This window comes from Phascolarctos cinereus, unplaced genomic scaffold (genome assembly GCF_003287225.1).
Source record: "Phascolarctos cinereus isolate Bilbo 61053 unplaced genomic scaffold, phaCin_HiC Scaffold_3;HRSCAF=262, whole genome shotgun sequence".
In the NCBI taxonomy this organism is placed as follows: Eukaryota; Metazoa; Chordata; class Mammalia; order Diprotodontia; family Phascolarctidae; genus Phascolarctos; species Phascolarctos cinereus.
The window spans coordinates 257623769-257645214 of record NW_027555736.1 but is presented as its reverse complement, the minus strand read 5'-3'; the positions used below and the strand labels follow the sequence as shown (position 1 = coordinate 257645214).

General features: G+C 37.3%; 1 protein-coding gene across 4 annotated transcripts in view; it reads left to right on the top strand.

Annotated features, from left to right (window-relative positions):
* PACS2 (phosphofurin acidic cluster sorting protein 2) overlaps nucleotides 1-21446 on the top strand; it is a 330978-nt gene that overhangs the window by 72878 nt on the left and 236654 nt on the right. For 3 of the 4 annotated variants that reach the window (XM_020974848.2, XM_078151576.1, XM_020974846.2), the window contains exon 2: nucleotides 3436-3523. The exons of the other annotated variant lie outside the window; for it this stretch is intronic. In XM_020974848.2, the coding sequence (XP_020830507.1) occupies nucleotides 3436-3523 (88 nt within the window). The remainder of the gene's footprint in view (nucleotides 1-3435; nucleotides 3524-21446) is intronic. 4 annotated transcript variants of the gene reach the window in all.

Genomic DNA, 21446 nt, shown 5'->3' with positions numbered 1-21446 from the left:
TAAATACAAGGTTGCTTGTGAAGGGAAAGCATTACCATCCTGGTAACAAATTTCCTATATCTTTCCTCCCCTTCTCAGCTAAACTCTTTGAAAAAACTGTTTATATTCCAGGCCTTCTTACTCTCTTCTAAAATATCTGTAATTTAGCTTCTGAATTCATCATTCAACACCAACTTTTTTTTCCCTAAAGTTGTCATAGTTTCTTAATTGCCCTATCTAATGGCCTTTTCTCCGTCTTCATACCTTTAACATTAGATACTGTTCCTAACACAGTGTCTGGTACATGATGAACACCTTAATCCTCATTGAGTTAATAGATGTTACTGTCTAACAAATACAATCATCAGATAACAGAATTAGAGCCAGATAGATCTTAGATGTTCTCTAGTCCTACCTTCTCATGTTACACATGAGTTAAGTGAAGCCCAAGGTCACTCTTAAATGGCTCACGTGAGGTTTGAACTCATATCCTTTGCCTTTGACTCTAAGAGCCAAGTGTTTTGTTTGTTTGGTGAGGCAATCAGTTTAAGTGACTTGGTCACACAACTAGGAAGTGTCAAGTGTCTTATCCAGATTTGAACTCAGGTCCTCTTGACTCCAAAGCTGGAACTCTATCACTGCGCCACCTAGCTGCCCTTCAGCTAAGTGTTTTTTTTCACTGCACTAGGCTTCCTCCTCACTCATGATACATAGCAGTCTGAGGATTATTTATTATATGTAGTTTTCAGAAAGGAATAAGTGTCTTCTCAATTCTGTCAATTCATATTTCTATATATATACAAGTTTTCATAAAGCCAACCAGTAATTGTTAGCCATTTCCATTGTAGGATTAAAACAAAATTTTTATTGCTCTTTTGTTTTTATATCACTTATATATCTTATCGTATCTCTTTCCCCACCCCTCCCAGTAAGTCGTACCTTAAAAAAGAAGATAAAAAAGCTTAAAAAAAAAACCCTAGCCAACATATCAAAAAACTCTGGTACAATGTTCGATACCTAAGGTTCTCCACATTTTCAAAGAAGTTGGAAGATATGAGTTCACATATTTCTCCTTTGGGGCCAAGCTTTATTATAATTTTGCAACTTTGAGTTTTGATCTATTTGTTATTGTTCTTTCCAATTACATTGTTGTCTTTGTGTGTATTGTTTTCCTGGTTTTGGTAACCTTTTTGTGTCAGTTCCTGTAGTCATATAAGGGATATCAGGTACTCTTCTTAGACTGTTCCAGTACAGTAAAAATGACAGTACTAGTAAATAAAGTTAGATTTAGTGCTATATGTATACCAAACCACCAAAGGGGTACTTTGCACAGCTTGACAAAATAATAAAATAATTCACCAGAAGGAACAAAAGATCTGAAATATCGAAGGCAATAATGAAAAAAGAAGTAGGAATGAATGAAGATATCTAATATCTCAGACTATTTTATAAAGCAGTAGTCATCAAAACTATTTGATTTCCTTCTAGTGACACTGCTTTACTAGCCAGTACTGGCTGTTCTTTTTCTCAAAACCCTAACTCAGTGGGGTAATTGGAATATTCCTTGCTCTTCCCGTTGCCACTTCTAGTTTTTCCATCTATAATCATCACTTAGAAACTTTTCCTCCTTGAGGTTCACACTAAAAAAAGTTATCATTCAATCCAGAACCTGGTGGCCATTATCTATTGAACCTTGACATTTTCCTTCCTTCCTCAGTGAATGAAGTGCTTGGCTCCCACTCTTTCTCTCTACCCCACATCCTGCCCTTACATTAAAGGACTTGGCATACACACACAAATACATGCATATATGTATGTGAATATATGTATATGCATGTATGTGTATACACACACACACACACACACACACACTCTTTCAAATGCTCAAACTTCACAGTTCTCACTCAACTCAATTCACATGACCTGCTTCTTTACTCCGTTTCAGCTACTCATAGAAATAGTAATGTCCTTAATCTTGAAATCGTTCACAGGCGTTCTACTTTTATGTTTAGAGACTTTGAAATTCCTCTGTCTCATAATCTTTTATCATCTCATCTTTCCAGATGCCTATCATTCTTCATCTTCTCTGTGATCTCCATTCTCTCCACTCTTCTCTACTCTGCCAGCCATCACTCTCACAGTCGCCATACTCAGAAAGGCCTGTGTCATTATCGTATTCATAAAGTTAGAGCTGGAAAGGAGCTTAGAAGCACAGAAATGTTAAATGACTTGCCCAAAGTCAGATAGCTAGTACATGTCTGAGGCTGTGTTTGAATCTAGATCTTTGTCCTTTTAAGTCATGTGCTCAATTTGCTACATCACATCTCTTTTATAAACTGGGAAGAGAAAAGTGGGAGAGTTTTGAGGATAAGGAGTTTTGAGATGAAGAAAAAGAGAGAAAAGGGCTCACATGAATTAGTTCCTTTTATTCAGTAAATTAAGAGGTAAGGTATTAAACTTAGAGAATGGGGCATAGGGTAGCTTGGGAGGACTGAGGAGAGGATGGAATAGTTTTGGTTGGAATTATTTTAGGAGGAATAAAATGATTGCCTTGCTGTAGTGAAGGCCCAGTTGCTATTAGATAACATGAATTGTAATGTAGCAATAAGCATAATTATGAGACTTCCCTTCAGTTGCGTTCAGCCTTAGGCTCAGAGGATATAGATGATAGGGAAGTAATCCAAGGCTGAGGTTTGGCAAGAAATATTAGAAGTGACAGGAAAAGGGAGGATGAGGGATTTGAGATTAGATAGCATTGTCGATTTAAATTTATTAACTCTCCAGTGGAAATTGAGAAGGAACAGAAAGTCAGAGCTGAGCTAATGGCCTGACAAGGTACTGAGGAGAGGAGGATCTGAAGATCGTGATGAGGCTAACAATTAGTAGGTGTTGAGGTTTAGGGAGAGGTGAAGTGATATGGAGTTATGGTGAAAAAGAGGAATGTCAGGCAGTCTGATGAGATGATGTGGATGAAAGTGTTCGTGTTTTACAAGCCAAAATTATTAATACCTTATTGCTTTGTATTTCTATGTTTGCTTTATGTGAGTATATTTTTGTGTCTCTCTGGTAAGCAGCTTGACATCAGGAGTCATTTATTCTTTTCTATTTTGTCCTTTCCTTTTTTTGTTCCCATGTCACATGTTACAGAGTTCAGTTTTCTGAAGGCACACATTAAATATTTAGTGAACTGGTTCCCTAATTCTGTATGTAGCGTATGAATTAAAGTGCTTAATAACTTTTTTATGGTAGTAGTGGTTAAGAAAGCAGACAAAACTTAAATTTCTGTATCCTGATGAAAATGTTTACTCTGGTTAGGTATTTTTGCTTGTGTTAGTCTTCTTCATTTGTCTTTTCTCTGGATACCTCTCATTTGTTTTCTGCATAATCGAAGTTGCCTGCTATATCCTTCATAGATCACTAGTAAAGTAAGTATCATTTATTTGTTCTCACTTTCAGGTTATGCAGCCTGACCTTAAAAAAGCTGGTCGTTTTCAAGGAATTGGAAAAGGAACTCATCTCAGTTGTAATTGCAGTCAAAATGCAGGTAATACTTGTTAAAAAAAAGCCATTTGGTTATCAATGTAAGGCTTTTGACTTAACTAGGTAGATAAAAATGACTAGATTAAAAATATAATAATTCATCATTATACATCAGCTTTACAAAATACTTTTCTTACAGTAGTCTTCTGCATTAGGTGTCACAAGTTTTATTATCTCTGTTTTATAGGAGTAGAAAACTGAAGCTAATTTGTGGTCTCACAAATTTCAAGTATCAGTGTTAGATTATGGATCTTGGTTTCATCCTTTCAAGTTCTGCACTATTTTCATTGTAACTGTGTTGAAGAAAAATATTAATACCATACTCTGTGTAGCCTACCAGAAACAATTTTTATTAATTTATTACTATGCTAAAATGAAACATTATCGTACTTGGCATAGAACTTTTTAAACTGACAGTGTAGTCATACCTTCAGGTGTGTCTTTCCACAAGTCATTTTGAAGGTCTGATTTATGGAATTTTTGAAAATTTCACAGTATGATAAAACACAAATCAGGGTTAACATTTTGCCTCATCAAATTTTTGCGTCAACAAAAGCCTCTTTTGCTATCTACTATGTGTCAGGTGCTGTGATAAGTGCTGGGGATGTAAAAAGTGCAATAACGGTCTCTACTCTCAGGGAGCTTACATTCCAATGGGGAAGACAGTCTCTGTCCAGACAAGGTATATACAGCTTAAACTGAAGATAATCTTATGGGAAAGGTACTAGCATTAAGGGAGAGTTAAGGAAAACTTATCTTAGAAGGTGGGATTTTAATTGTTGCATGAGCAAACCCTGGGAAGCCACTATATGGATATGAGGAAGGATCGAATTCCATACATGAGGGACAGCCAGTGAAAATGCTCAGAGTCAAGAGATGGAATGTCTTATGAGAAGAACAACAGAGAGGCATATGCCTTTATTTCTGTCTACAAATACATATATGTCTCTTCCATTCTTTTTTATTTTATTTTGCCCCAGTTACATGTAAAAGCAATTTCTAACATTCGTTTTTAAAACTTTGAGTTCCAAATTCTCTCCCTCCCTCCCCCACACCCCTACGTTGAGAAGGCAAGCAATTCGATATAGGTTATACATGTATAGTCATGCAAACTATATCCATAATATCATGTTGTGAAAGAAAATGTAGACCAAAAAACAACAAAACCTCAAGAAAACTAAAGAAAGTTAAAAAAAAAAGTATGCTTCAGTTTGCATTCAGACAATATCAGTTCTTTCTCTGGGTATGGATGGCAATTTTCATCATAACTCCTTCAGAGCTGTCTTGGATCCTTTTATTGCTGAGAATAGCTAAGTCATTCATAGCTGATCATCTTACAATATTACTGTTACTTTGTACACAGTACATTTCATTTTGCATCAGCCCATGCAAGTCTTTCCAGGTTTTTCTGAGAGCTTCCTGCTCATCATTTCTTATAGTACAATAATATTCTGTCATAATCACATATCACAACTTGTTCAGCCATTCCCCAGTTGATGAGCTTCCCCTCAGTTTCTAATTCTTTACCCCCAGAAAAGAGCTGCTGTAAATATTTTTGTACATATAGGTCCTTTTCCTTTTTGTTTTTTATTTCTTTTGGGATACAGACCTAGTAGTGGTATTGCTAAGTCAAAGAGTGGGCATAGTTCCAAACTGCTCTACAGAATGATTGAATTAGTTCACAACTCCGCCAAGAGTGCATTAATGTCTCATTTCTCCCATATCCCCTTCAGCATTTGTCATTTACTCTTTCTGTTCTATTAGCCAATCTAATAGGTACAAGGTAGTACTTTAGAATTTATTTTACTTTGTATTTCTCTACTCAATAGTGAGTTAGAGTATTTTTTTTAAGGCAGTTGGGGTTAAGTGACTTGCCCAGGGTCACACAGCTAGTGAGTGTCAAGTGTTTGGTCTGAGGCCGGATTTGAACTCAGGTCCTCCCGACTTCAGGGCCAGTGCTCTCTCCACTGCGCTACCTAGCTGCCCCTAGAGTATTTTTTCATATGGCTGTAGATAGCTTTCATTATTTCATCTGAAAACCGATCGTATCTTTTGATCATTTGTCAATTGGGGAATGGCTCTTATTTTTGTAAATTTGACGCAGTTCTCTATATGTTTGAGAAAAAGAGGCCTTTCTCAGAGAAACTTCAAAATTTTTTTCACAGTGACTGTTGCCAACTGAATTTCCCTCCAACCTGTCCCTCCCCTATTTATTCTACTCTCTCTCTCCTTTCACTCTGTCCCTCCTCAAAAGTATTTTGCTTCTGCCTCCCCTTCCCCCTTCCCCAGTCTGTCCTCCCTTCTGTCAACATCCCCCTTCTCATATCCCTTTCACCTCCTACTTTCCTATAAGGTAAGGTAGATTTCTATACCCAGTTGTGTGTATATGATATTCCTTCTTTGAGCCAATTCTTATGAGAGTAAAGTTTACTCAGTCCCCCTTACCTCTCCTCTCTTACCATCCACTGTAAAAGCTTTTGCTTGCCTCTTTTGTGTGAGATAATTTACCCCATTCTACCTTTCTCTTTGCTCCCAGTACATTCCTCTCTCACCCCTTAATTTTATATTTTAGATACTATCCTCTCATATTCAACTCACACGTGTGCCCTCTGTATATATATACACTCCTTATAACTACCTAATAATGAGAAACATCTTATAAGTTACAAATATCATGTTCCTATGTAGAAATGTAAACAGTTTAAACTTAAGTCCCTTATGATTTCCCTTTCCTGTTTCTCTTGAGTCTTGTAAATGTTCTATTCAACTCTGGTCTTTTTATCAGGAATATTTGAAAATCCTGTCATATTGAATGTCCATTTGTTCCCCTGAAGGATTATACTCAGTTTTGCTGAGTAGATGATTCTTGGTTGTAATCCTAATTCCTTTGCCTTCTGGAATAGCATATGTCGAGCCGTCTGATCCTTTAATGTAAGAAGCTGCTAAATCTTGTGTTATCCTGACTGTGACTCTACCGTACTTGAATTGTTTCTTTCTGGCTATTTGCAATATTTTCTCCTTGACCTGGGAACTCTGGGATTTGGCTCTAATATTCTTGGCAGTTTTCATTTTGGGATCTGTTGCAGGAGGTGATCAGTGAATTCTTTCAATTTTTGTTTTACCCTCTGGTTCTAGAATATTGCAGCAGTTTTCCTTGATAATATCTTGAAAGTTGATGTCTAAGCTCTTTTTTTGATCATGGGTTTCAAGTAGTCTAATAATTTTAAAATTATCTGTCCTGGATATATTTTTCAGGTCAGTTGTTTTTCCAGTGAGATAAACATTGTCTTCTTTTTTTTTTTCCATTCTTCTGATTTTGCTTTATTGTTTCTTGATTTCTCATAAAGTCATTAATTTTCATTTGCTCCGTTTTAGATTTTAAGGAGTTATTTTCTTCAGTGAGCTCTTGGGCCTCCTTTTCCATTTGGGCAATTCTGCTTTTTAAGACATTCTTCTCACTGGCTTTTTGGACCTCTTTTACCATTTGGCCTAGTTTGCTTTTAAGGTCTTCTTTTTGTCAGTTTTTTTGGTGTCTCCTTTACCAAGCTTTTGGTTTGTTTTTCATGATTTTCTTTCATCACTTTCATTTCTCTTCCTAATTTTTCCTCTGCCTCTCTTAGTTGATCTTCAGAATCTTTTTTGAGCTCTTCCATGGCCTGAAACCAATTCATATTTTCTTGGAGGCTTTGGATGTAGGAGCTTTGACTATGTTGTCTTCTTCTGAGTGTGTGTTTTGATCTTCCTTGTCACCATAGTAAGTTTCTATAGTCAGGGCTTTTCTTTCCCATTGTTTGCTCATTTTCCCAGCCTGTTACTTGACTTTTAACTTTTTGCTAAAGTAGGGGTCTGCTTCCAGGGTGGAAAGTGTACTGTCCCAAGCTTCAGAGGTTTTGTGTAGCTGTTTTCAGAGATACTTCTAGGAAGCTGTAAGTGTTCAATTCTCCTGGCCTGTGCTGTGGTCTATGAGCAACCACAAACACTCTTTTCTGCTCTGGAACTGTGAAGAGGGTCCCCATTCCACTGGGGCCACAAGCTCTGCTGTGCTGGTGCTCTTCCATGCCCTGAGATTGCCACCCAAGACTGCAACCTAGATCTGAGTATGGGCAAAGCAACAGAGTCCTGCCTCAGTGCTAGCAAAAAAACTAACATAATCTCCTATCCAGCTCTACCCCCTTACCGTCTGTGACCTGAGAGCTCTAGAAGCAGCTGCTGTTGCTGATTCAATGGCTCCCAAAGTCTGCTCCTTGTTTGCTGGGGCCTGGGCTGTGCTGGCGCAGCCAGTGCTCGATTGTTCTCCACTCTCAACTAGGTGGGATAGACCTTTCCTGCCAACCTTCCAAATTGTCTTCAATGTCTGTGGGCTGAGAGGTCAAGAAACCACCACTGCTTCCAGTGATTCAGTAGCCCCAGGGCCTGCCATGGTTCTGCACTGGCACAGCCTGCACTGGACTGTGCTCCTCTTTTACGCTGATACAGCAGACCTTTCCAAGTTGTCTTGGGCTAGAAATTTGTTTCACACCCTTTTCTGGGTTCTGCTGCTCTAGAATTTGTTTAGAGCCATTTTTAAAATATATTTGGAAGGGTTTGGGGGAGAGCTCAGATCAGTCCCTATCTTTACTCTGCCATCTTGGCTCTGCCTCCTGTCTCTTCCATTAATAAAAACTCTTAATTGATCCTACCATCCTGGTAACAAATCTTTTCTGTTTCTCTTACTCTTCTCAGCTAAACTCTGAAAAAGTTGTCTATACTCTGTGCCCCAGATTACCTAGTCTCTTCTAAAATATCTACACTCTTGCTTCTGAATTCATCATTCAACTGAAACTCCACAAAGTTATCAATGGTTTGGTTTTTTTCTTTAGGCAATTGGGGTTAAGTGACTTGCCCAGGGTCACACAGCTAGTAATTGTCAGGTGTCTAAGGCCAGATTTGAACTCAGATCTTCCTGACTCCAGGGCTGGTGCTCTATCCACTGTGCCACCTAGCTGCCCCCTAAAAATGATCTTTTAGAGGAATGTAGGACTTTTCATAATTTCTGATGAAATGTGCAGAGCTGAGTAAGCACTTTGAAATTGAAACACAAAAGTACAGAGAAACTAGAAAGGTAAATTTGAGCAGTTGGAAGGAACTTTGTGATGGCATAATGCTAATATTCTAATAGGGTGAAAAAAATATTAAAGTGCCCGCAGAACTGTAGTATCTTCAAAGAGTATTTAGGAAGGTAAATAAGAAAAAGAGATGTTCTGGGAGTGGATTGGTTTTATTCTGAGTCTTTAAAGAAATACACTAATGTGGAAAGGAGGAAGAAAGTGGTAGAACTTTTTACAAATGGCTGGTAGAAGAAGATTACTACACAGACATGAAGGGACAGATGAGGGGGAGTGGATATATCACTATTATCTGAATCGGACAAAAGAGAATACATACATACATATATACATATATACATATATATACATATATACATATATACACACACACACACACACACACACACACACACACACACACAGAGTTTGGTGTAGAAGTACATTAAACTCAACCAGGGAAAAAGGCAGGGTTAGGAAAAGGGAGGGCATTAAAAGGGTAATAATACTGGGGAAGAAATAGCTGCAGATAGATAAAACTTCCTGATACTGAAGGGCAGAAGTAGGAAAGGGGGGATGGGGAGAGAAAAGAGCTAAACTACAAAGTGGTTTCTTTGATTGCTTCTTAAATTTTTGATAAATGGCTGTACAATGGTACATTAATGTAACAGAATAGTTTTACCTCGTAAGAAATAATGAGCAAGATGATTTCAGAGAATCTTGGGTAGCATGAACTAAAGCAGAGTTAATTAAGCAGAACCAGAAGAAAAAATTTATACAGGGGAAGCAACATTGTAAGAAAAACAATATTGAAAGGCTTAAGAACTGTAATCAGTGCAGAGACCAACCTTGTCTCCCAAGTATTTATAATGAAGCATGTTACCCACCTCCTTACAGAGGTGATTGATACAAGGTATAGGGTACATGTTTTGGATCTGGGACTGTATATCCGTTTTGCTTGCCTATGCTTATTTGGCACATTTTTTTTCTTTCTTTCTCATAGTTAATTAAGGTGGAAAGGAAGTTAAAAATAATGTTGTCTTTTTTGCCTTATTTTGATTTTTTAAATATATTTATATTTATTTCATTAATATTTCCAAATTACATGTAAATTTTTTATATATTTATTTTTTAAAAAATTTTTGTTCCAAATTCTCTCTCCCTCCTGCCTATCCCCCCTAGTTGAGGAGGCAAGCAATTTTATCATTTATACATGTGAAATAATGTAAAACATACTTCCATAGAAGAAAACACAAACCAAAAACCCCCTAAAAAAACAGAGTACAAAAAGGTATATTTTAATCTGCATTCACAGTTCATCAATTCTTTCTCCAGAGGTGGATAGCATTTTTCATCATGGGTTATTTGGAACTGTCTTGAATAGAGTCCGTAAGACCACGTTACAAAATTGCTGTTACCATGTACAGTGTTCTGGTTCTGCTTGCTTTACCTTGCATGAGTTCATGTAAGTCTTCCTAGGTTTTTCTGAAACCGTTCTTCTTATCATTTCTTTTCTTTTTTGTTTTAATTAATTTATTTTCACTTTTCAACAATCACTTCCATACGCTTTTGAGTTTTAAATGTGCAAGCTGATATAGGCTCTAAGTATACATTCATATTAAACATATTTTCACATTAGTCGTGTTTGAAGGAAGAATTAGCACCAAGGAGAAACCACAAGAAAGAGGAAACGAAACAAAACAGAAGAAAAAAAAAAGAGCAAATAGTATGCTTCAATCTGCATTCAAACTCCAGAGTTCTTTCTCTGGATGTGGATAGCATTTTCCATCATGAGACTTTTGGAGATCCTTGTGTTGCTGAGAAGGGCTAAGTCTATAAAAGTTAGTCATCGCACAACGTGGCTATTACTGTGTGCAAGGTTCTGCTGGTTCTGCTCACTTTACTCAGCATCAGTCCATACAAGTCTTTCCAGGTTTTTTTTTGAAGTCCTCCTGCTCATTATTTCTTATAGCACAATAGTATTCCATTGCATTCATATACCACAACTTGTTCATCCATTCCCCAATTGATGCACAACCCCTCAATTTCCAATTCTTTGCCACCACAGAAAGAACTGCTTATAAATATTTTTGTACATGTAGGTCCTTTTCCCATGTTTATGATTGTTTCTGTGATTTGTTGTTTGGCCCATTTGTTCTTTAGGATTAGATTATTTAGTTTCAAATTAGTTTTTAGTCTGTCTTTCCATGGCCCTTTATTACATACAATTTTTATTGCATCATGATCTGAAAAGGATGTATTTAATATTTTTGCCTTTTTGTATTGGATTGGAGGATTTTATGCCCTAGTACATGGTCTTTTTTTGTGTATGTGCCATGTACCACTGAGAAAAAAGTATATTCCTTTGTATCTCCACTCAGTTTTCTCCAGAGGTCTACCATATCTAAGTTTTCTAAAATTCTGTTCACCTCCTTAACTTCTTTCTTGTTTATTTTGTGGTTAGATTTATCTAGTTCAGAGACGGGGAGGTTTGGGTCTCCCACTAGTATAGTTTTGCTGTCTATTTCTTCCTGTAACTCCCTGAACTTCTCCTCTAAGAATGTGGATATTATACCACTTGGTGCATATGTGTTTAGTAATGATATTACTTCATTGTCTGGTGCCTTTTAGCAGGATGTAGTTTCCTTCCTTATATCTTTTAATAAGATTTATTTTTGCTTTTGCTTTGTCTGAGATCAGGATTGCTACCTCTGCTTTTTTTACTTCAGCGGAAGCATAATACATTCTACTCCAGCCTTTTACCTTTATTCTGTGTGTGTCCTTCTGTTTCAAATGTGTTTTCTGTAAACAGTATATTGTAGGATTATGGTATTTGATACATTCTGCTATCCACTTCCGTTTTATGGGAAAGTTTATCCTGTAAACTTACAGATGCTGCAGGATGTTTCTCTGCTTGGAACTTTCCCTCTTGGAGTTGTGCTTCCCAGAGTTTTGCTGAGGCGTCAGGATATTTGACTGCTGGAGAACACCATGGCACATGGTGGTTTTCCGAGCTGGTTTCCACTGGTTCCCCTGCCCGTACTGAGGCACTCTGGGGTCCTGGTGTTGGTGCTTGCCTGTTCTACCACCCTGGGGTTCAAGATTTCCCCCTGATGTGCTGAGGTGAGGCTTTCCACTGGCTTGCTGGGATGCTTCCTGTTCTTTACTGCTTCCCTCCCCACCCCCTCACCCCCGAGCTATAGGGGCCTTTCACATTAATCCCCCAAGCTTCCTGGGCTACTAGACTGCTGTACCCCATCTTTCTGGTGGTTCAGCTGTTCCAGGGTTTTTCCTGGGGTGATATTTTCTGGGCTTTCAGAGGTCAATAAGGGAGGGTGAGAGCGACTTAACTTCTTACTCTGCCATCTTGGCTCCCAGAAGTGGAACCACGAAAGTGCTTCCTCGTCGTTTCTTATAGCACAGTGTATTCCATCACAATTATATACCACAACATGTTCAGCTATTCCTGAATTGATGGACATCCCCTCAATATCCAATTCTTTGCCAGTACAAAAACTGCTGTAAATATTTTTGTACAAATAGGTCTTTTTTCTTTTCCTTTGATCTGTTTGGGATACAGACCTAGTAGCATGATGTAATTTTTTTTTAAAAAGAAAGACATTGTGGGACAGCTAGGTGGTGCAGTGGATAGAGCCCCGGCCCTGAAGTCAGGAGGACCTGAGTTCAAATGTGGCCTCAGACTAAACACTTGACACTTACTAGTTGTGTGACCCTGGGCAAGTCACTTAACCCCAATTGCCTAAAAGCAAAAAAAAAAAAAAAAAAACCAAAAAAAAAGAAAAACATTGAAACATTTTAAAGAATCGTTGAAGAAAATTGAAGTAGGTTCATAGGGAAGCATAGCAAGTACAGGTAATATTGAAAGTAACATGTAGAATTTATTATGTACTTATAAAAAGATCAAGTGGTAATTAAGATTTACAGGTTGATAAAGCATCCTGTTCATGTTCTGCAGTGTGTATAGAAATGTTCTTTTGCATGTGTGTAAGTTCAGAATTTTAAAAATGAGTAAGAAATAGTAATGCCAATTCTCAAAAGAGAGGAAACACTACAAAACTTTTTTATGAGTCAAATGTGGTCCTGATACCTAGAACAGGGAAGAACAAGGCAGTGAGAGTATTATATACAAATATCAGTGATGAGTATTAACAACAAAATTATAAACACAAAACCTCTAACAAGACCATAACATATCCTTCCCAAACTAAATATGAGTAGATTAGATTTATGCTAAGGATGATTCTATATTAAGAAAACAATCAACATAATACTTTTAGCCAAAGATAGCTGCCTTAAAAAGGAGGCAAACTTTCCACCTTCCATATACCTTCTGTAGTAAAACCCTGAAGTTCACACCAAGCCAAATAATGATTAAGAAATCCAGTGAGAAACTACAGTAAGTGATTTCTTCTACCTCAAAATTAACAAAACCTCAGCCAGAAACTCATTGAAAATAGGAATGGAGGCCCACCAGTAAAGACATTGTCTGTGCAGAATAGCCTCCCAGTATGACCAAACATGGCCAGAGACACATGTAACCAGCAAACCTCAGTGTTTGGAGGCCTTGGGAATGAAGAGCCCCTGAGATAAAGTCCCAGAGAGATCAGATGGCCCCAGGGTGAATACTGGGGAGGGCCAGTGAGCACCAGCCATCAGTAGCACAGTACTGCAGAATTCAGAATAGGAGACCCTAGGTTCAGGGTTTCTAAAATTCCTAACTCTTTGTCTTGAGAAATCATAGGGGGCCCTGAAGATCCAACACTCTGAAAATCAGAGTATCTTCCTTAAGTCTAGGAGGTAGCAGTTTGTTTAGAGCCAAAGTAACCCAAGTGAAAACCAAACAGGGCTGTGACTGCTTTATCCCCAAGGGTGGTAGATGCTGGAGCAAAACAGGAAGTAAAACTGGAGAGATGAGAAAATCAATGAATCAGTATAAAAATTATTATTCATCATGTCTTTTTGTTTCTTATAGCACTGTTGTTCCATTATATTAATGTATCACAGTTTTTTTGTTGTCCAGTGTATGGGCATCTTCTTTCAGTTCTTTGCTGACACAAAAAATACTGCTGTAAACATTCTGTGTATATGGAGCCTTTATTTTTTAATCAATAACCTTGTGTATATGCCAGTACAATTCTTGCCTGGGTCAAAGGATATGAACATTTTGGTTGCTTTATTTGCATAATTCCAGATTGCTTTCCAAAATGCTTTTTGCTAATTCATAGCTCCACTAGCAGTACATTAGCGTGCCTGTTTTTTTAACAGTTCCATTTGAGTTTGACGAAACAGTCATTTTTCAGAAAGATTTCTTTGAGCAATTGGTATGTGAGTCAGGCTTTGAAGGAAGGGTAGAGATAGATGCCTCATAAGATAGTTTTCTATTCTAGAGACTAAGATCCTGTTTTTTTTTCCCCTTTATTCAGCAGGCAAAGGGAGGATTAGACTGCCAATAATGTGAAGGCTCCATTAAAACGTGTAGAGAACTGAGCTTTGGATACCTGTAAAGAGGCTGTTATAGTTGTCTGTTGACTGATATAATCAATAGGACGTGGGAACTAAGTCAATATGAGAAGTATAGGAAAGAGAAGAGTCAAATATAATATTTTTCAAACTTGGAAGTCTGGGTGAAAAGTAGTATCATTTCACATAAATCCTCAAATCAGATATACTTTCCCCTAAATGTGTGAGAAAAACCTGAATTTTAGATCTCATTTTGAAGTTTTGGTGGGATAGGTCTGATGGTAAGAGATAACAGGATGGGGGGGAATAGTGATTTGGGAGCTATGTGCATAGGTACAGTTGTCAAGAGAAGTTGATTAACAAGCTTTAAGCACCTGGCACCAGGCATAGTGCTATGGATAGTTTGTACAGTACCAAAAAAAGCATATTTGGATACATTGAAGAACACAAAAAATGAGTGTATATTAAACTGTGACTCTTTCATACGGTTTTAGTTTTGGTTTTGGGTTTTTTTTTTAGGCAATTGGGGTTAAGTGACTTGCCCAGAGTCACATAGCTAGTAAGTGTCAAGTGTTTGGTCTGAGGCCGGATTTGAACTCAGGGACTCATGACTTCAGGGCCGGTGCTTTATCCACCATACTGTTTGTTTTAAAAAGAAGTATATAATAGGTTTCATGTATTACTTTTTAAATTGCCCTGGCTGTCCATGTTGTTTTCTGAACTTTCTTTCCTTATTTTGTGCAGTTTAAAAAATTTTTCAGTAGGCCTATTTGGGAGGAGGGTCAGTATTGCTAGCCCTGCTCTTCTCCTCTCAACTATATCCCTAATTTAAAGCAGAGAAGGAAAAAAATGCCTTTTAACAAATGAGCATAGTTAAGTAAAACAAATCCTCACAGTGGCTTTGTCCAAAACTCTTTGTCTCTACACCTTGAGTCATTCACATCTTTGTCAGGAAGTAACATGTTTCAGCATAGGTCCTCTAGAGGCATAGTTGGTCATTGCTTTTTATCAGAGTTCTCAAATGTTTCATATTTGTTTTTCTTCAATGAATTGTTCTCCTGGTTCTTCATAGTTTGTGGTACCCAGGTTTCTTTGCAGTTGTCTCTCAAACAGTGCTATTCACGTACCACATTTTTTTCAGCCAATCCTCAGTTGATAGGCACCCCCCTTACATTTTAGTACTTTGCTTTCAGCACCTCCCCGCCCCCCATTACTTCAGGAGCAGGAAGTTTGTTGTTTTCCACTATTCCCTCCCTGGTGTTATTCTCCCTCTTAATATCCTCGATTCCCCCTACCCCCCCATCTATCCTTGTATAATATTGAATTTGATATATTTCTACCTTTTATCTGGTTCGGATAAGTGTAAGTCTCATCTAATAATACCTGTTTTCCTCACTCTTACATATTTTTATATTCTTTTTTATTCACCCCAATGTAAGAAATTAGCAAGTTCTTTCCCTTTCCCCTTTTTGCACTAGTGTCCCACCTTTTACTTTCTCTTCTTTTTCCCTTCTTAAAACTCTCATAACAGAACCCACCTACCCTAGGACCTCTTATTTAACTCTCATTCCCTCGATACCTTTGAAGACATTAAGATTCTGAAGGGACACTTGTTTCTCCTTTGATAATTAGAATGTTAACACTGCATCATCCTATAGCTTATCTGGTGTATTAAAGGTCCATTTCTTTCCCTGTAGCATTGTACGCAGCTTTGCAAGTGGCTCTTAGTTGTAAGACCTAAACCTTATGTCTTTTGGAATATTATATTCATATTAGAGGCTTTCAGATATTATGTGACTTTGACTGTGGCTCCTTGATACTTTTAACTGCTTTTCTTTGACTGCTTTTTTAGTGTTGTGTTTTTTTTCTTTACTTTGAGGAGGGGGCTCCAGATTTGGAAACTTTTCCTTTTCAGATTTCTTTCAAGAGATTCTCAATGTTTCTTTTTCTGTCTTTACCTTGCCCTCTGGTTCAAACAGACGTGGGTAGATTTCTTGACATATAAAGTCTAGGGGCAGCTAGGTGTTGCAGTGGATAGAGCACCGGCCTTGGAGTCAGAAGGACCAGAGTTCAAATGCGGCCTCAGACACTTGACACTTACTGTGTGACCTTGGGCAAATCACTTAACCCCATTGCCCCCCCCCCAAAAAAAAGTCTGGTCCTAAAAAAAAAAATAATTAAGGTTTTTCAAAGAGTCCAGTTAATCTCCTTAACATTTTTTTCCAAGTGTTTTGTTTTTGAAAGCAAATTTTACAGTTTTAATAGTTTGTTTTCTTTTTTTTAATCTTTTGATTCTGCTTTAATATTTTTTTTTAACTTTTTCCTGGAGTTATTGATTTCTGTTTGGTGTATTCTAGTTTTTTAGGAACCTATTACTTGAATAAGGTTTATCACTTTCTCTTCTGAACTTCAAATTCTTTCCTCAAGAACCTATGTCCCCCCCATATTTCATCACTTGTTTCATTTCTTCTGGATTTTCCTATAATATTTGTGAATCTCTGCTTACAGTTTTTTAGGAATTATTCTCTTCTTCTTTCGGGGACTCTTTAAATTAATCATTGAGGGGTAGCTAGGTGGTGCAGTGGTTAGAGCACCGGCCCTGTAAGTCAGGAGGACCTGAGTTCAAATCTGGCCTCAGACCAAATTACTAGCTGTGTGACCCTAGGCAAGTCAGTTAACCCCAGTTGCCTAAAATAAATAAATTAGTCATTGACTTTGTTTTATTCTTTTCTCCAGCTTTGGTTCCTGTATACTTTGTGATAGCCTTAGTGCTATGCTTTGGGTTGGGGAGGTTGCCCCTGCTTGATCTCACCCTAGGTTACCTGAATTCCTGTGACAACTTATTTGTGGAGTTAGACCTGCCTGGATCTTTGAGGTTTATGGGACTTCTGTTTAGTTTCATGGCAGGATTCTCAGGACCTTGGAGGCAGTGGTTACTGGTTACTGTTCCTTCCTGGACCTTGCAGGACCCCTTTCCATTCTAGGGGTGTGAACAGGTGCTGGGCAGCCTCTGTACAGGCAGCTGTCATGGCTGGGACTTGTCTCTTTTATCAAAGTTGGTAGCCTATGCTTGTAGATCTTAATTTACTTATTATTACTTCTACTTCCCAGTTTATTAGCCTCTTCAACTCCTCTGCTTTGAACCTATAGGCCACCTTAGCGTATATAGTGTTTCACATCCTATGTCTGACCAAAACCTTCTGCCCTTCCAGCCTTCGCTGTGTTTTACCACTCTCCAACCTATTTGCTGATAGCAACATCTAGTCATTTGGCTACTACTTGCCTCACTTTCTTGCCCTGAAGCTTCAACCCATTAATTAACCAGTTCAATTTTATACTATCTATACCCCTTGAGTCCCTTGCTTTGTTGTCCTATAACCACTTATTTCTTTTTTTTATGTAATTCATTATTTATTATGAACAATTTTGCAAGGAAGGTTCAAAAATAGGAAAAGAATCAACATTTGTATTATAAACAAAAACATCAAAAAAGTCTGCCTTTGATAATATACAAATTTCACGTATACATAAAATCCTAAGATCAGGTGTAGAATAATTTTTTATAATATTATAAAATCTAAAACTAGAAACAAACAGCATATGCTTTCCCAATAAATAAGAGAAAAGATATCCACTCACCTTGCTATTATTTGATGTGTTTATTTGATGTATTTATAGCAATACTAGCCATAGTAATATGATAAGTGAAACAATTTAAGGGCATAAACATAGGCAAAGAAGAGGAAAAAAACTACCCCTATTTGCTGATGACATAATGAATTACTTAGAAAACTATAGAAAATCAGCAAAGATACTAAGAGACAACACCTTCAAAAAATTTTCAGGCTACAAAATTACCCCACCACCAAAAACAAATCCAAAGTGAATAGCATTTCTATATAACCACAAATTCTAGGAGGCAGTAACGGTATGATAAGTCCTGTTCAAAAAACTACAGAATGGGGTGGGGGGAGAAGGAGGAGGAAGGAAATCATTCTACTAAAGCACATACGATACGATACTTAGTTCAGTTACAAAATGCCCCTTAAAGAAGTATGGTGTTAATTAAATTGCTCAAGGAATATTCAGTGTCCTTGGCTGGGCAGTGCCAGTTAAAGAAATATGACCGTGCTGCCAAAGTTAATTTGCAGTTTTAATGCTATACCAATCAAATTATCAAGGTGATACTTTATAGAATTTGATAAAATTCTATAATTAGAATTAATTAGAATTAATAAAAATTCATTTAATGGGCAAAAGATGTGGAATACCAAGGGAAATAATGAAAATATGTAGCAATAAAGGAAGAATAATATTTCCATACATCAAACTACATGATAAAGCAGCAGTCATCAAAAGCATTTGATAAAGCATAGGCAATAGTGCAAACTACAAAAGGGACAACCCAAAGCAATGGAACAGCATAGCCTAGTGTTTAATAAAGCAGAAAACTCAAATTATTTAGGAAGATTCCTTATTTGATTGAAACTACTGGGAAAACTCAAAAGCAGGCTGGCAGAAAATAACTTTAGACCAACAACTTATGCCATATTTTAAAGTAGATTCAAATTTGGTATGTCCTGAACATGAAATGTACAATAAAAATTAAAGTCATATTACTTTTTTCAAAAGAAGAATCGCAAACTTTTACTAAACATATGAAAGAGTGTCCCAAATCACTAATCATGAGATATGCAGATATGTGAGGTTTGCCTCACATCCAAAAAATTTGCAAAGATGAAAAAAGATGGATATAGTCAATGTTAGAGGTGCTGTGGGAAAATAGGAACACTGGTACTTATTTAGTGGAGCTACAAATCATTACAAACTTTTTAGGAACCAATTTTGAATTGGGCAAGTGACTAAAATGCCCGCACCTTTTGACACCAGATGATACAATCCTAGTCATATATTCCAAGGAGGTCACAGATAACAGCAAAATATATATGGCGGCATAATTGTGGTACCAAAGAACTGGACCCAAAGTAGATGTTCATCAATTGGGAGATGACTGAACAAACTGTGGTACATGAATATAATGGTACATCATATTATTGTAAGAAACAAAAAAAAATAATGATTATAGAGAAATATGGAACAACTTGCATGAACTAATACATAGTGAAGTGAGCCAATCAAGACACAATACAGTGTATCAATATCTATCAATGTATAAATGGATTTAACAACCACCCCAAAAGAATTGAAAGTGAATGTTTCAGAATTACTAAGAACGAGCATGACCTCAAAGAAGAAATATGGAAAGATACTTCCCAAATTCCTTTGCAGATGTTGAAGATACTTGTTTTTGGAATGTTGCATACATTTTCTCACTTTTTCATACAGTGATTAGTTTTATAATTTTTTTCCTCCTTTTTTTTTTTGCAGGGGGTGGGGTGGGGAGAGGCAATTGATAGCCACTTATTTCTTTACAGATCTTAACCCTTGATTATTCTCAGCATTCACACTTTCCACTCTTGCTCAAACAGTGCTGAATACCTCTTAAGTAAATCACACTGCTGTACTCAGTGGGCTCCATATATAAATATGTGTTATTCAATCTCTCCTTGATCTTGCACACTAGTCTTTTATTCTTCTCTTAGAGACTTTTTATCATACTCCTCACTTTAACTGTTTCAAACCTCATCTTTTCTGAAGCCACACATACCCCCTACTTCTTCCCTCCCTTTTTTAGCAGAATCTCCTATTTTACTGAAAAAAAGTTAAGGCCCTCTTTCTCTACTCTTCAAATCACTTCTTTGAATCATGTCCCACCCTTGCCTCCTTTGTCCTGCTGTCAGAAAATGAGGTGGTACTTGTTCTTGTCAACACCAACCCCTCTGTGTCCTTGCTCCATTCCCATTTTCACATTTCCCCCCTCATTTATCCCCCTCTTAACAATCTTCAGTCTCAACCTGTTGGCTTCTTTCCTACTTCCCTCAGACATACCCAGATCTACTTCCTTAAAAATATGTTCACTTGATTCTACTATGCATTCAAGTTACAGTCTTTTATCTTTCCTCCCCTTAATAGTTAAAACTTGTAGCAAAATCTATCCATACCCATTACCTCCATTTACTTTTAGCCCCTTGCTATATAATTTCCAGTCCTACCGGTTCTTTACTATTAAACTATTCTTTACATGGTCACCAGTGATCTTTTTGCCAAATCCAACAACCTTTCTTTAATCTTTATCCTTATTGATCATCCTGCAACCTTGCAACCAACTTTGCTGAAAGTCCACTTATATTCTTTCCTTCTAAGTTTTCCTGGCTCACTCTATCATTCTCCTACCTATCAGACTGGTCATTTTTATTCTCCTTTGCAGGATCCTAATCTTACAAATTCCTTATGTAGCAACAATTTCCAACACTGTTCTGGGCCCTTTCCTCTCTCTCTCTGCCTTTTTTCTTGGTGATCTCATCTCCTAAGGATTCAACTGTTATCTCTATGCAGTTAGCTTCTAAAACTACATATGAGCTTCCTTTTGGATCTCCTTGCTGTTTTCAAGGCTCAACTCAAGTGCCACCTCCTTTGAAGTGGCCCTTTCCCCAATTTTTTCTAGTAGTTAGTTCCTCCAACCTCATTATTCTGTATCCTGAGTTTCATTATATCTGAATATATCCTATCCCTTGAGGGTGAGGACTATCTTACTGTCATATTTGTGTCTCCTAGTATTTAAAACAATACATGGTAGTCCCCCTAATATATGTTTGTTGATAGACTGAATAGGTATGTGCCGTGGTCTGTGCTCAGTTTGCTTTATATAGCAGGGGTTCATAACAGTTTTTTGCGTCATGGACAATTGACAAGCTGGTGAAGCCTGTGGATTCTTAGAATAATGTTTTTAAATTTATAAAATGAAATACATGGGATTACAAAGTGAATCAAATGAAGTTGTCAAATTTTTTTGAACAAATTCACTGATCCCAGTTTAAGAACTTTTATTTATAGTGACTTTATAGTCTACTTTTTAGGATGTCTTTTTACATAAAAGTAGAGGCACCCGTATTCATTTATCTGTATGTCTCTAGATCATTCTTCACTTCAGATGCTTGACCCGCATTTCAGTGCTATGCAGCACACCATAAATGCTAAACCATTCCTCGACTGGGTCAGTCATTCGGCAAATATTTATCAAGTACCTACCATGTGCCAGGCACTGTGCAAAGTGCTAGGGTTATAAAGAATGGCAAAAGAGAGTCTAGCTCTCAAGGAACTCATAGTCTAATGAAGACAATTTGCAAACAACTATGGCAAAACTTTTCCTCCAGGTATACATCCAGGTAGCCAAGCAGAATAACAAGTTGTTCTTGGCAAACTAGTTAAATTGTTTTTATGTCCATGGGACAGGCCCTTTTG